At 36.4% G+C, this 15,409-nt stretch overlaps 3 protein-coding genes across 6 annotated transcripts; 1 reads left to right on the forward strand and 2 right to left on the reverse strand.

Moving 5' to 3' along the window:
* LOC105178075 (probable polygalacturonase) lies at positions 82-5,112 on the forward strand. Of its 2 annotated transcripts, XM_020699094.1 has the most exons (6): positions 82-395; positions 689-1,111; positions 1,836-1,956; positions 2,603-2,777; positions 3,478-3,548; positions 3,687-5,112. In XM_020699094.1, exons 1-6 carry the CDS (start codon positions 378-380, stop codon positions 4,319-4,321), a joined length of 1,443 nt encoding a protein of 480 aa, XP_020554753.1. In that variant the 5' UTR covers positions 82-377; the 3' UTR covers positions 4,322-5,112. The 2 variants fall into 2 exon arrangements, with proteins under 2 accessions (XP_020554753.1, XP_011099733.1); XM_011101431.2 differs by lacking the exon at positions 82-395 and having other exon boundaries at positions 480-1,111.
* Positions 5,061-6,145, reverse strand: LOC105178077 (photosystem I reaction center subunit N, chloroplastic). The gene is made up of 3 exons (XM_011101434.2): positions 5,710-6,145; positions 5,365-5,490; positions 5,061-5,274 (listed from the first exon to the last, which is right to left on the reverse strand). Exons 1-3 carry the CDS (start codon positions 5,995-5,997, stop codon positions 5,185-5,187), a joined length of 504 nt encoding a protein of 167 aa, XP_011099736.1. The 5' UTR covers positions 5,998-6,145; the 3' UTR covers positions 5,061-5,184.
* LOC105178078 lies at positions 8,721-13,016 on the reverse strand. 3 transcript variants are annotated; one of them, XM_020699187.1, is made up of 6 exons: positions 12,827-13,016; positions 11,991-12,262; positions 10,691-11,342; positions 10,413-10,612; positions 10,077-10,321; positions 8,721-9,972 (listed from the first exon to the last, which is right to left on the reverse strand). In XM_020699187.1, the coding sequence occupies exons 2-6, from the start codon at positions 12,257-12,259 to the stop codon at positions 9,188-9,190; spliced, it is 2,151 nt and encodes a 716-aa protein (XP_020554846.1). In that variant the 5' UTR covers positions 12,260-12,262; positions 12,827-13,016; the 3' UTR covers positions 8,721-9,187. The 3 variants fall into 3 exon arrangements, with proteins under 3 accessions (XP_020554846.1, XP_020554845.1, XP_011099737.1); XM_020699186.1 differs by having other exon boundaries at positions 11,991-12,326; XM_011101435.2 differs by having other exon boundaries at positions 11,991-12,283; positions 12,827-13,015.

Below are 15,409 nucleotides of genomic sequence, written 5' to 3' on the forward strand. Positions count from 1 at the left end.
ACACCCACCCACCCCCCCCGCGTCGGTGGGGGGGGGGGGGGGGGGGTTGGGGGGTGGAAGGGGGCCCTTTCACCTTCCAGTTTCTTATTAAAGCTCGCATTATCTACGGTATTAACCCAAAAATCTCACCCCGTATTATTTCCATACATATACATATACAGACAATCCTCATGCATCCGTAACCACCGTTTCTTCTAAGCCCGCCCCATTTCTTCTTCCATTCCCTCCTCAAACTTCACTCACATACATCTAGACATACACATAAAACACACATGTATATGCATACATCGATCGTTTTTAAACAGTAAAAGCAAATCAAGATTACATAATTCTCATGCATGTATCTGTAGATATATTCTATATACAGTGGGAAATTGATGATGGAGGGCGATAACCCATTAGCCAACGCCATAAGAGCAAGCTTCACGAGACCTTCATGGGCGTTCCTTTTGCTTATATTCACGGGGATAGCTAACCACCGTTTCTTCTAAGCCCGCCCCATTTCTTCTTCCATTCCCTCCTCAAACTTCACTCACATACATCTAGACATACACATAAAACACACATGTATATGCATACATCGATCGTTTTTAAACAGTAAAAGCAAATCAAGATTACATAATTCTCATGCATGTATCTGTAGATATATTCTATATACAGTGGGAAATTGATGATGGAGGGCGATAACCCATTAGCCAACGCCATAAGAGCAAGCTTCACGAGACCTTCATGGGCGTTCCTTTTGCTTATATTCACGGGGATAGCAATTTTTAGCATCCACATCACCAGAAACACCATCTTTCAACTCGGGCCCATCTCGACCCAGGCCGGGCTGGAGAGGCCCGGAGGGCCTCCGAGCTGCTCCGGTCTATTTGAGGCGCCGCCGCCGCGGAAGGTGGTGAAATCCATCTCAGAGTTTGGCGGAGTGGGCGATGGGAGGACTTCCAATACGGCAGCGTTCCGGAGGGCGATGGAGTACATGGAGAAATTCAGGGGGACAGGTGGGGCCCAGCTGAATGTTCCAAAGGGGAGGTGGCTCACGGGAAGCTTCAATCTCACCAGCGATTTCACGCTGTTTCTGGAAGATGGTGCTGTGATCTTGGGATCTCAGGTGACTCAATGCTTATATGTGAATTATTTAATCTCAATTACATAAAATAATTCTGTTTTTCTAATTCTTGTTCCCCTCAAACATTAATGCCATACAGGATTCTGTTTCTATTTTATTGGTTATGTTGCAGGATTACTAGGTCTTGATTTTCTGTCTGCACATGGCACGTAGATTTGCCATGTTTTCAGGCAGAGATTTGATGTTTTGTTTTTGTATTTGGGGGTGGGGTGGGGATGTTGGGAAAAGGAGAAAGAAAGTCTTTAGACCTTGGCAACTAGCACAAGGCAAGCAACTGACTAAAGAATTCCAGAAACGCTAAAGATCAACAATTTTTAATGATATATGCAGAAGGGTGAAGTGGGCTTGTTGATTTCTTGTCTTACTGGCAATTATCAAAATTCTGAAAGCACAGCTCACAAATGGGATTTCTACAGATCTTGAATTAGTAGATTTGGGGATTAGATGGGGAGAAAAAATTGGTTTACCAAACTCTATCAAACGAATTGACATGAAGCAGAAACACAACAGGAGAGGCTGTAGAAGAATTCTTCTCTTCTACAGTGGAGAGAGAAGTAAAGCAGGATTTAAATAATGATTCTTGACTTCATTGTTAGATTAAACTGATCCTTTCGTGGTTTCTTGTTTACGTGATCACAGAGTTATTAATGGTTTGCCGAAATCAGAATTTGCTTATCTTTTCTAATTATATTAATCTTGATAGTAGGACCCTGAGGAATGGCCCATCATCGAGCCGTTGCCTTCATATGGAAGAGGGAGAGAGAGGCTGGGAGGGAGACATATTAGCCTCATTCACGGAAATTCTTTAACCAATGTTGTGATTACAGGTAAACATCCTTGAATGTTAGGTAATGGCTATCATTAAACAACTTGTATATGTTGGCCATGGCTCAACACTAGTATGTCAACACCATCTTGAACTCGCTTGTTAAATATTAAATAGCTTTAGGGAGACGATAAATTATGTGTATTGACACCATCGATAACAAGCTGACGCCTTATATAAAATTGAATATGGATTTTAAATTTGTGTCTTTGTTCCTATCTCCTAGCTTGAGCATGTAAGCAATTTAGATCTTTGGAGCAAACTAGTCGAACTTTGTTTTTCATTCAATCTTTTCTGGACTTTGAAGGATGGGTTGAAAACTAGTCTTTGTTTTCTGGACTCTGAAGGATGGATTGAAACACTGAGCTTTTAACTTTCTGACTGTCTAAATTTGATATCATTCTAGAAACTTTTGGCTGGCAACATATTCAGTTTCATTATTAGGTGGAAGCAGCATGCACCGCGTTTAGTAACTCAAGAAACAGTAGATAGCTAGTCGTCAAGAAACACTCTGAAACCAATAATATTTTTCATTCTTACTTGAGAAAAGAATGTGGATTCAAATACTGTGTTTTGGGCTTAAAAGCTGAATTTTGAAAATTGTAATATGCCATCTGAATTAGTCGACTGCGTTTACTGATTTGCAGGTCATAATGGCACAATTGATGGTCAGGGGAAGATGTGGTGGGATCTTTGGTGGAATAAGACACTAGAGTGCACCAGGGGCCACCTTGTTGAATTGATAAATTCACATAATATTCTGATTTCCAACCTCACTTTCCGTAATTCCCCATTCTGGACCGTTCATCCTGTTTATAGCAGGTCTGCCTTTATATGCATCCATGATTATTTGCTGCTTCCTTTTGTGTTTAACTAAATTTCTCCTCTTTGGTTGGAAGTTATTAGGCACCAACTAAAATAAATGTAAGGCATAGTTAGCTAATGGCCTTTAAAGCATGTAGATAGTATTATATTCTCATACCGAAAAGTATATCTGAACCTTATTCCTTTGTCACTGATAATCATTATTCGGTCATATCAGCATATTTTACGGGAAAAGATCAGAACTATAATAGCGCCAAAATAAATAATAGGAACTTTGTTGTCCTTAGTGTTGGACCATTAGCCAAAGAAAGGTAGGGGGAAAGATAGAAAAGAATCAACTCTCATCAAAGCAATCTTGTGACATCAAGTTCTAGCAGATTCGCACTCCCACTTACAGATTAAATTAGAGAAACGGTTGTTTTAGTATTTCATTAAAATCAATGTTAAACATAGGAATGGATCCTATCCTTGTGAATAACAATATTTTAAAAGAAAAGGCCTGCTATATTCAATGATTTGGGTAGGAAATACGGAGTTTTTAACTTTTGATAGTTCTTTTTGCAAATGGAATATACACAATTGAAAAAGGAGAGAAGATAGATTAATAGAAAGCAACAAAAAAGACTACCCATAAGATGAAAGGAAAAGGTTTTTTCATTTGAACATTTTTGCTGATGAGTTTTGTGCCTTTTTCCAGCAATGTTGTGATCAAAGACATGACCATCTTGGCACCTCTACAAGCCCCAAACACTGATGGTATCGATCCAGGTACCACAAACCTCTAAAGCTGAGTTTGCCAACAATTCTGGCCATGAATAATCATTTTAGGTTGCATATAATCAACATACAAAGAAATGTCTAAGGTATAAAAGCACTACCTTACTGTGAAAATTCTTTCTTCTGCAGATTCGAGCACAGATGTCTGTATTGAAGATTGTTACATTGAGAGTGGTGATGATCTAGTAGCCGTGAAAAGTGGCTGGGACCATTACGGTATACGCATGGCTCGGCCGAGCGTAAACATAACTATAAGACGAGTGTCAGGGACAACTCCAACGTGTTCAGGCATTGGAATTGGCAGCGAGATGTCTGGTGGAATTAGAAACGTTTTGGTGGAGAACTTGTATGTTAGAGATTCAGCAGCCGGGGTACGGATCAAAACCGACAAGGGGAGAGGAGGATACATCACGAATATTACTATACGAAATATCATGATGGAGAGAGTCAAAGTTCCCATTAGGTTTAGCAGAGGAGCTGATGACCATCCCGATGAGAAATGGGACTCCAAAGCATTGCCGAAAGTGAAAGGGATATCTATAAGTAATGTAATCAGTGTAGATTCACGAAAAGCCCCATTGCTACAGGGGATAGATGGGGCGCCATTTGAGGATATTTGCATGAAAAATGTTAGTATAAGCGGCTTATCACCTTCTGTGAAATGGAACTGTGAATTCGTCTCTGGTTTTAGTGATGGGGTTTCCCCTGTGCCATGTTTTGAACTGCAAAAAAATGGCTCATCATCTTGGTGCGCATATTCCTGAACTACAGGGGGAGTGCATTTTCATCCTTACAGTATGGTTGTAAAACACATGGAAAGAGAGCATACGATTTTTGTGTTGCCAGACATAAGAACTACGAGCCAGTGTACAAGTGAATAGAGAGCTACGAGCCAGTGTACAGTGTAAGCGGCTCTGTAGTTTTTCAGGAAGGGCTGTGCTATTAGATTCATGTTTACAGTTAGCTTTGGGTGAGAGGTGACATACTGTTAACAACTGATATTCAATGCAAAATTCTAGCAGTTGCACCAGCATAGGTACAAAGAAAGGCAATCTTCTGCCAATACTTGTCCTTTTTATTTCATACATACAGTTGCAGAGTTTCTTGCATTTTCATCATTTTCCCTCTCTTTTTCGGAAAAGAGTTGATTGTTTAGAATGTAGCCGAAACTCTTATCCGTTCATCGGACAACAGAAGTCCAGGATTCTGAAACTCTAATTTTTCAGAAACATATACAAATGACTACTTTTATTGCTTCCATAGTATATAAATACATTGTCTTATTTATGTTAGTCTACAATCTGTGCCATGTGATGCAGTTGGCAGAATAAAAGAGCACATCAGCATGTGATGATTGTTAATCCAACACATTCTGCATTATTTGTGCCCATCCAGCCTAATAATTTCAAATTATTGTGAAATAATTTTCAGATTCCCATATGTTGATTTCCTCACCTATGACATATGAACTCTTAACAATTACATATATTTTAGAAGTAGAAAGAAACAAGAAAAACAATAGGACTAAGATACATAGTAAACGCAGCATGAAAGTTCACAAAACCAGTTCCTTGAATCAGAAAATAGGTACATGTTCCAAAGAGTATATACTCAAAGTCTTTACATTTCACCATTTCCAGAACACATTTGAACCACACTTGTACTTGTCCTTCCCTTCGCACTCCAGCTCCAAGTCATCAGAAATAAATGGTACTTTCTGCAGCAAAAACAGAGCAAAGTAACATGAATTCAGATCATATTTCATAGAAACAAGAGATGAATAGCATCCAAATTCACAAGATCAAACCTTTTGCTTGGCAAGATCTTGGCAGCCAGTGAAGTTTTCTGGGAACTTGCATGTGCCAAACTGAACTGTGTATGCTCGGGCGAAGTTTGCGCCACTGGTTGCCAGCCTCTTCTTGTCATTCAATTCCTACATGAAACAACAAGTTTCTCAGCAATCCTACTATCGAAACTTGATTCTGGATCATAGACATACTTTTTCTGTGTAGCTCCAGGGTCTTTTTTCAACATGAAGAATTCATGAAGAGATTTTGGAAAATTCATAATTTAACTATAACTTTTTCCTTTTTGCTGATCTTTTATGTGTGTTGTTCTAATGACACATGAAAAATCTACCATGTGAACTGACCTTGTTAGCCTTGCTTTTCTCCAAGTAATCCTCAATGACGCCGGCATTGGCGGCAGACGAGGAGGAGATAGCGGCGGTGAATAGGGCGGCGCCGAGGCCAAGAAGGGCAGCTCTTCTTCCTGAGTCATTAGAGTCAGGAACTTTGCCCTGTTGTGCCCTGATCACAGGCATTTTCTGAACCGGTGCTACCGGAGTGGCAACCGAAGGCAACGCATTGAGCTTTGAGTTGAGGTCAGTGCCAGATATGGCATAGTTGCATGCCAAAACACTAGAGTTCATGGCTGCCATTTCTGATGATCCTATAGGAAACTAATTTTCAGAGCAAAGATGGTGGAGCAGAGGCTTTAAAGATTGTGAGATTTTGGTGGTGGAAATTTAGGCTTGTGGGGTGGTGAGGGAGAGTGATGCTGAAGGGTGGGATAGTGAGTGTGATTAAAGGGTGTGGTGGGAGTGTGGATAAGGTGAGATTGCCTCAATCCCCATTGGCAAATCATGGAGTTCCCTACGGTCCTATAAGTCATTTTTGTGCCAATTTCTGTGGTGGGTTTTCGAGTCTTGGGACCCATTTTGTAATCCAAGTGTTTTTCGATGATTGAATTTTTTATTGCAAACTCTATTTCATTTATATTTTATTTAATATGTACACGGTACGTATATAAGATAGCATCGTGTATTTTATTTAAGGAATGAATTATACTCATAGCGTGCCTAATATTGAATGGTGTAGAGAATTAAATAGAATTTGCAACAAAAAAATTTAATCGGGTATTTTGGGTATAGTGTCGATCTATCAACTTGGATAGTCCTTGGGAGAAAGCATTTCGAAATGGAGGAGAAATGGAAATCTTGGCAAAGAAAAAGGTAAACTTCAAAATAGGAAGAATGGTTTTAACAGGATGTATTTTAATTATAAGGGTAAATTGTATCAACGACTACAAAAATTTATCATAATTATAAAAAATTTCTCAATAGATCAAAAATTATATTTATACTCCTTAACGTTGCCTCATTTAACATTAACCTCTTGCCGTTAAGATCTCGACACATAAATATATGTGAACTTTCAAAGTTATCCTCAATTGGAATGAAGTTTCTATCATAAAAAATGCCTCTCGGAATAAATTGTAAGTTCCTAAATATGGAAGGGGTACTTGGAATTAATAAACAATAGATGTGGTCTTTTGTAATATATTTCCAGGTATAAATCAATGGTTCACATCTTGTTTGATTTAAAACCTAATGCTTCAAATTTGATATTTTATAGATCAACAGCATGTAATAAATAAAAGCATGTGAAATACATATAAAACATGAAAAATAATGTATTTTGTTTATTTGATATACATAAAATATATAAAAATATAAAAAACAATTGACTATAGAAAAAATATAAAATACATTTTCTTCATAATATAAACATACAAAATAATACACGTATAGACAAACATACAAATACAAAAATGTCTGTCAAATATTTTTGCATACTATATCTACAAATATACCTATTTTTTTGTTTCCATGTTATACACAAATATATGTATTTGATTAAATGATAAATGTGAAAAATGAATTAAATAATAATTAAACAGTTAAGTTTTATTGCTTAAGATATGAAGTATTAAATATATTACAAAAGCATCCTTTCTTGAATGAGAATGAGCACTGCTTTCTTAATTGTGCGTCAATTCACAAACTGATACTCATACAATTCCTCCCTATTAGACATTACGAAAATATCATGGCCAGAAGCCATTGAAGGAAGGAAGCTTTCTCTTACCAACACTCATCCTCACTGAAAAACAAAGCAAACTATATTTAGAATTGAAAAAGTAAATTAAGTTCTTCGATATTTTGATGTATATCATTTAAAATAGTAAATTAAATTATTCAATGTTATGATGTATATCATTTTAAAAAGTAAATTAAATTATTCGATACTCTTACTTGAAATCAATTGGCAAAAGTTCATTTTGGTCAACTGACAGAAGCACAGAAAACTCAGTTTGAAATCAATTGGTAAAAACTCACTTTGGATAATTTTTCATGAAATACGCTTTGAATCTTGACTCGAGCTCAACTTCATTAATGAAAAACATAATGAAATACAAGAAAATATCAAGTTGTTCAAGTCTTATTCATCTTTGACTCGATTACAACTCATTGAAATTCAATTGTATACATAATTGAAACTAAACTTAAGTACAATTGTGAAACTCGACATGAATTCAAACTAGTTTGAACATGACATATCCAGCTAATCTCAATCCGTTTCCAGCCTTCTATCCTACTCCACAATTGATCCTCTTTTTAAATTCGTACTATAGACCAGAAGCAGATTCAATTCACCATACAGTGCCAGAGGGAAGGAGGAAAAACCACACACCAAAGAATTGATAATGGAAAAATGGAGAAGTTTTCCCGTCTCCAAGTAGCATTAGATAATGAGATTAAAATACTAATGCACTCTCTGTAGAAAAGAAAGCATAAACAACAGCACCAGCTTCAAAAAACTTAGGCAGGAAAGTCGGAAACCAATATGAAATACTCGACAACTCAATTCCAGGCTCGGTGCACAAGTGAACTGAGTCAACTGACGCTCTGCACAGTCACAGATAAGTTCAAAAAGAGTAAAAGGTGTAAAATCATGAAGCATGATTGTTTTCTTTACCTGCGAAACCATGAGTAAGCAGAAATGTTAGGGTCCTACAAGAACCATGCACTGTTGAAGGTGAAGGTGAAGGTGGCAAAACATACACCAATCTGCCAACCTTGTGCTAGCTTCCACATGGAATAGACATCTTTGTTTAAACATGCCAAGTAACTAAGAAATGTATAAACATCTGCTCGAAGTTTCTAATTCTAGTGATCTTACCATAGTTATTCAGAAAGTGCATCAACCAAGTAACTGAAGATAAAACAGAAAGACCTTATTCTTTTGCATCAAATAAAATTGCTGTATACAGTTTGTGTATATGTTCACTCCAAAAAAGTGGCAGAGTAAAAGGAACTGATTAAACAAAACTGCATTTCAAGGATTTGCAGACACATTGACCAACAAGCAAGTCTGTACATGCCAAAATTTCCTATTTTTGCAACAAAATTGGGTTGAGACATCATGGTGATGGGAGGTACCATAACACCAGGCATTATCCAGTGTAGAGACGGTTGATTTCAAGCCGAATGATGTCATTAGAAACTGAATAGCTACCTTCATCAATGAAGCGGCCATGTACTTCAGCTTCAAGGCAGCTTGAAGCTTCTTGAGCCCTTTTCTGACATCTTTTGGACTCCAAGGGAAAATCAGATATTCAGCATTGATCAAGGATTTACATGGTTTCTAGCTCGAATTTATTAGCATCTGAACCACCTTCATAGGGGATTTGAACAAACAACACCAAGTACAATAAATACTGAATATTACCGCCCCTGAAAGATTGTAAACTTCTTCCAAAATAAGTTCATATATTTACAGGAACAATCATCTAAAACGAGACAACCTCTTTCTCTTCCTATTTCTTTTACGTGCATAGTCATTCTTGGAGCTAGAGGACAAAGCCAGGGTTGATGATTGCCTGCCAGATGTTGTTCTGACTTTTTTAGCAACCCATTTCAGTGGCATATTGTTTACAACAAGTCCAATATCATCAGAACTATTCAATTCAACAAGCTTTTGAACTTGGTCAAGCATTTGGTGCGTCCAGGCAGTTGAAATATCTAATGCAACAGAATCATCCATTGGTTTCTCCCAGAGATCTATTAATATATTTTTAAGTGACTGAAATGACAAGGAAGATTGGTAGCACTGCAGATTTTCACAGACCATATTGACTTTAATGATATGCTTGCAGAGGTTTCCTTGCAATGACCATTCACAATCACAATGCGCAAATTCAGAGCCAGGATTCCAAACTACTCGTGTTACCTTGCTGTCCTTCTGACTGACAACTTTAGCAAAGAGGTGATCCCTATCATCTAACGAAATGGCATTGTCAGGGATTTGAAGAGCCCGATGCCAAGAAGTGGAAGCAATATACTCCTCCTTCACATTTACAAATGAATCACTTTCATCTGCATAACGGTCAAGCCAGTAGCTAGAGTGCAACTCAGTTGTCAACTTATGAACTAACCAATCAACCCTCTGGAGAGAACCAAGATGTGAATCATCATATAATTTAGTTTTCAGCTTCACATGATATGCTTCAATTGCACCAGAGGCTTCCTGGCTCGCAAGTGGAAGAGTCTTCATTGACGTGAGCCACATTTCTGCAGCATGACAAAGCTAATGAGAAATAAAGCAAAAATAGTAAGCAAATGACAATTGATGTAAACAAATTGAGGCATATATAGTAAGAGCAGAATCATCTGACCAATCTTAGGCACCCAAGAATCCTTAAAGTATTGCATAAAGGAAGTTTGATCGACAAAATCCAGAGAAAATTCTTCCAAAGCAACAGCAAGATCCACTCCACCCCAAATGCTGTACATTATTTGGCCCAGGCGTTTAAACATCTCTCTCTGAACTTCAATGTTAGTACATTTTTTAACAATGTGCCTTAGCCATGACCTACGAACGCGCCAGAGGGAAAAAAGTATAGGGCAAGAAAATACCTCCCTGAAAAATAAGCCAACCCACAGATCAGTGGCTGTAAAATACGGAACAAAAGTAATCTTAAAGAAGAAGAATCACAAGTAAAACACTCTGCCTTATAGGTTCAATCTCTGCCGCAGCATCATCAATTAAGAATCCACTGGCTTTCCATCCAGGGTCAACTGAGTGAACTCGATCAAGTAGAGCTTTCATCCATTTAGCAACATCTGGCTTTGCAATACTACGGGTAATGATCCAAGCAACAGGGAGTGCATGTTGTCTTGAGTCAAATACAAGAAGTGTGCACAATGGGTACTGCAAATATTATAAATCATAATTTAATCAAGCTTTACAGGATCTAGCAGTGCTATACAAAACAAACAATTATTTTACCTTTAGTTTCTTTATTCCAAATGTTGAATCAGCTGCTATGATATTTCGATGGCCAAAACGGATCATCTGCTGTAACTGCCATTCAGTCTGTATTCCCAAAATAAAGGGATCAGTTTCTGATGTATCTCGATAAAAGAAAATGGACTTCTTGTTGCGTTCAACCCATAACCGAATGCTGGCTTGGTCATCCAGATCCAACTCATGAGTGGAGCGCTTGATAATCATCCCAAGTTTCTGCACATATTGGGAAGCAAGGCTTTTAACTTTTGCATCAGAACCACAGTAACGTTGAATCCCCTCAATGTGTTTCTCCAAAACATTCTCCTCAGGGATACCAAGATATATCATTGACATTGTTTGTTGCTGAATCTCACTACAAACATATGGAATCTTCTTGGCCCCAGGGCCTATTGCATCTCTATCTAAGGGCCCATGGCAGACAAAACCAGCTTTATTCACATGACGTCTCTCATTATATATAAGAAGTGCAAGGGATGGCCGTGCATAGAGACGCTTCACAACAAAATGGCATGTACAACCCCGCATAGATTGAGGCCTAGCTGCACGATTTCGAGTGTTTAGCCGATATCTTCTACTTGGCAATATACCTCCACCTTCTCCATAATTTTCAGGCCCAAAAGAACACCAATACCTTCACGAAAAAAGGAAACAATAATTGTTGGGGGAAGATGACATAAAAAATTGGATAACACAGTGATAAATCTTAAAAACCTTGTATAAGTGGAAAATAGAAAACAATGATTCTTCAGTTTCTGTGTAGAATACGATAAAGAAAATAAAATTAAGCAATCAATATCTCTAGATTTTCCACAGTAACTTTTTTGGATGAAACAAATGAAGGTTAATAAGGTGTTTATTGGACGGCAATTTCACCGTAAACCGGAAAAGCCATGTTCCTTTGTGTTACACTGTGGTATTTGCTCCATAATTACAGAGATGTTTTTGAAACAGACAGTATTTGTGTTAATGAATTACTGATGCAACTATTTACTGCACTGAGGCACACAAAATTACATTGACAATATTAAAATTTTATACCGTTGACATGCCAGCTTAAGGACCTATTTTCTTTCAAAAGACATTTGTTAAGGCATATACCAGATTTTGAACATCCATCTCCATGGTACGGTTAGTGAACATCCAAAAATTTTGAAGATTTATAGACGAGAACAAACTGAAACCATAAAGCATCATATCCTAATGTTCGAAGAAGATGACTATCTAATGCCACATAACTCATCAAAGAGGGGAACCGAAGTGAAACAGATTCTGTACTTACAGCCTATACTCCAGATACTCATCATTCTTGTATTGCTTTAGGCTTCCTTTGGCTCGTTTTCTTCCTCTCTCAATGTGGAACCTAGTCGGACACTCGACATTAGAACATTCTCCAATGATAAAGGCATCAACTCTATCGTAAGGGATCAGAGCTACATCATCATATCGGTCTTCACTCCCAAGCTTGACCCAATCCAAGTCGGCTGCGGAGAAGTCTTCCCCAGGGGGATCTTGCACCGAGAGATTATCAATGGATTCAATTATGTCCATTGGCTTCAATTTGCGACCAGTTAACTGATTAAATTATACCATTAGCAAACCCGCTTAGCATTCAGCGCTGCAGCAAATGATAACTTAAACAAGAAACACCAAATACAAACAGTTGACAGAAAATCCATCTACATAGAGTTTTTATCAGCAACACCTATTCATTACCCTATCACGACTAGGGGTGTAAACGAGTCGAGCACGGTTTGAGTTCGATTTTATATTTTATGGCTCGATCTCGACGAGCTCTTAAGGTTTGAGCTCAAGCTCGACCTAAGCAAATTGTTCAGTTACTTAGGATACTAATCAATGTCAGTAATCTTGGCACAAAAAGTTGAGTATTTTCAATAAGTACAACCCCTAGCTTAATCTTGGCAAATAAAGTATTTTCAGTAAGTGCAACCCCTATCTTCATCAACTTTTTCTTTTGTCTGATTGTATCAACATTAAGGAATGATAACTACTCTGAATTTCAGAAAAGTAAATGGCAAACGGCGCCCATACACAACAGCAAGCAACGCCCATACACAAGCCGCCGGTGAGACCAAGAATATAGAAGAAATGGCAAACCTGTTCGAGCTTCTTGCTTGGCCGAGTGCCGACAACAGCAATCGCCTTCCTCGTTACCGCTGGTAGATGGATTGGGGCTTGCAATAGTTGGTTTGGGGTTAGGGTTTTAATATTTTGATTTGGGGAGAAAGCAATTGGTGAGCGTTGAGAATTGAGAAATGAGAAATGAGAAGTGAGAAGGAAATTGGGGTTTTAGAATTTAGAGTTGGGAGAAAGAAAGAGAAAGAGAGAATGTATATTATTTTTAATAAAATTATATAATTATAAATAAATATTATTAAATATTATATTAATTATAGAAATATTAAATAAATGGTATAATATTTTAGTTTATTGTTATAAATATAAATTATTAAATAATCTAATAGTAATATAATTAATAAAAAAAGTATAAAAAATATATATGCATCAATCATCAAAATACTTGCATATAATTTTGTATCGCTGTTAATATTAATAAAAAAATAAATATAAGTTGTTTCCTAAAAATTGTTGATCTTATTATATAAATTTAGAAGACCCTTTTTTAAAACTAAAATACAAAATAGTGATTGAGCTCATTATAATAATAATAATAATAATAATTAAAATTATTCAACCATCATCATCATCATCATCATCATTATTATTATTATGATCTTTAAATTAATTTATGGGAATCAGTAAATTTGGACATAAATTTACAAGTAATAAAAATAGATTGCATACTATGTATCTTGATATAAATATAAAACTCACAAATAGATATAAAAAATTATACGTTAATTGGTAGGACTTGTCAATTTAAAAAAGTATAAGAGATCACAAAAAAGGGCTTGTACTAGTTTAGGAGTCAAGGAACTCCTAAATGCATCAAGAACATGACCACTGATGCTAAATGCAACCTCTGAAGCAACAATAAAGATTAGGACTGTCAATATGTCATGAGCTATCTTGAAAAGAATAGAAAAAGTCTGCAAGAGTTTACATTCCACAAATTCAATATATTAAACTATTTTCAAAATGCCTCAAGATCTTCAGCCATGTATTTATCTAACTCCGACTTTATAACATCACTTTTACCTCCGATCTTACACTTTTGAAATTGTTCTAGCATACAAGTTCTAGATATCATGTTCAAATGAGTAATAAAAACCAAACTTGAGCAGAAAATAGGATTTTCGCAAACTTGAAAATGAAATTGATCTTCCCTAAGAAATTTTATGACGTGGATCAAGGATAACAAACATTGTACCACATCCTCATAGAGTTTATCAAATAAAAATTCAATATGCTCAAACTTGTGACGTGGATCAACGATAAAAACATAATATATGACCATGTTTATTTTTTCAATTGACCTCCAATATTTGTCAATTTTTTGTTTCATCCATTTAGACATCTCACACAACTCAAAATCATCAACTCTCCAATCATTATTTGAGAAGCAAGTCAACAACACATATTCTGTAATATATGTTATTGGAAGTCAAGTACAAAGAACCAGAAATGCCCAAAGTCAACTTGAAGATATGTTCCAAAATTTTCAATAATAATGTAGCTTTATTCCAATTATAGTCTATCGAAACTCCATCATGTGGGGCTTTTGAAAAATCATTCATATAACCAAAATCCAAATCTTTATACCAAGAAAATGCTTTTTTAAGACATGTAACGACCTCCAACATCAAATAGATGGAATTCCACCTAATAGGTACATCGAGACTTAATAGTTTGTTTGTTTTCAATTTTCATTCTCCACACACTCTTTAATCTTTTTGTACCTAGTTGGAGATTTTGAACATACTTCAGAGCTACTCTAGTACAAGGGATAATCATATGCTCTTCTTTGTTTCTCAAATCATCTTATACAATGAGATTAACAATATGTGCAGTGCACCTTATATGTACATATTTTCCACTCAAAATATTTGTACCGCAGTTATGAAATATTTTTTGCAAGTGCAAAATTGCACCATCATTTGAAAAAGCATTATCAACTACAACTGTAAAAATCTTATCAATTCCCCAATCAAACAAACATTTTACAACAAGTGAAGGTTGGGCTCAAAATGGTTCCGAAATGTTGGGAAAAATCAATTTCAAGTAATTGAAACAACTTCTTGAAATTAATAATTTTGAAGAAAATATACAGATTTTGAGAATTTGGATTGTTGGAACATGTAAATAGATTTGTCAGCCATTGTTTTGAGCACTCGAATTCTTTTTAACTATTTGAGCGTTACGTTCAATTAAAATGGCTGAATTGATTTCTGTTGCAATTATGATCGCACCAAAAGTCAATTTGACAGGTCTTTCAGATAAATTTTCAGGTCAATTTTTCAAACACTTGTAACATCGAATGAAAATTTGGTTAACAATGAAAGCGCTCTTGACAGTGATTCAGGTAACCAGACATGAACCTACTGATACCAATTCCAGAACTGATGAGATAGCACAGTATACAGAGAGGGATCAAATAGTTTCAAAGCATTGTTTCAATTACTTGAAATTGAATTTTCCCAACACGAAACAGGGTGGTTGCAAACACTTTGGATTGGATTAGTATTAATAATTTAATTAATTTAAACTCTAAAATGTTTC

Source organism: Sesamum indicum, linkage group LG15 (assembly GCF_000512975.1).
Source record: "Sesamum indicum cultivar Zhongzhi No. 13 linkage group LG15, S_indicum_v1.0, whole genome shotgun sequence".
Lineage (NCBI taxonomy): Eukaryota > Viridiplantae > Streptophyta > Magnoliopsida > Lamiales > Pedaliaceae > Sesamum > Sesamum indicum.

Bases quoted from the DNA above. Each gene is read 5' to 3' on its own strand.
- LOC105178075 (XM_020699094.1), top strand. The intron at 1,112-1,835 runs GTGACTCAATGC...TCTTGATAGTAG, and splicing joins CTGTGATCTTGGGATCTCAG to GACCCTGAGGAATGGCCCAT. The intron at 1,957-2,602 runs GTAAACATCCTT...ACTGATTTGCAG, and splicing joins AACCAATGTTGTGATTACAG to GTCATAATGGCACAATTGAT.
- LOC105178077 (XM_011101434.2), bottom strand. From the start codon at position 5,997: ATGGCAGCCATGAACTCTAGTGTTTTGGCATGCAACTATGCCATATCT. The intron at 5,491-5,709 runs GTCAGTTCACAT...TGTTTCATGTAG, and splicing joins AGAAAAGCAAGGCTAACAAG to GAATTGAATGACAAGAAGAG. The intron at 5,275-5,364 runs GTTTGATCTTGT...TTTTTGCTGCAG, and splicing joins AAGATCTTGCCAAGCAAAAG to AAAGTACCATTTATTTCTGA.
- LOC105178078 (XM_020699187.1), bottom strand. From the start codon at position 12,259: ATGGACATAATTGAATCCATTGATAATCTCTCGGTGCAAGATCCCCCT. The intron at 10,613-10,690 runs GTAAAATAATTG...TAATATTTGCAG, and splicing joins TTGGAATAAAGAAACTAAAG to TACCCATTGTGCACACTTCT. The intron at 9,973-10,076 runs GTCAGATGATTC...GTCATGCTGCAG, and splicing joins TTCTTGGGTGCCTAAGATTG to AAATGTGGCTCACGTCAATG.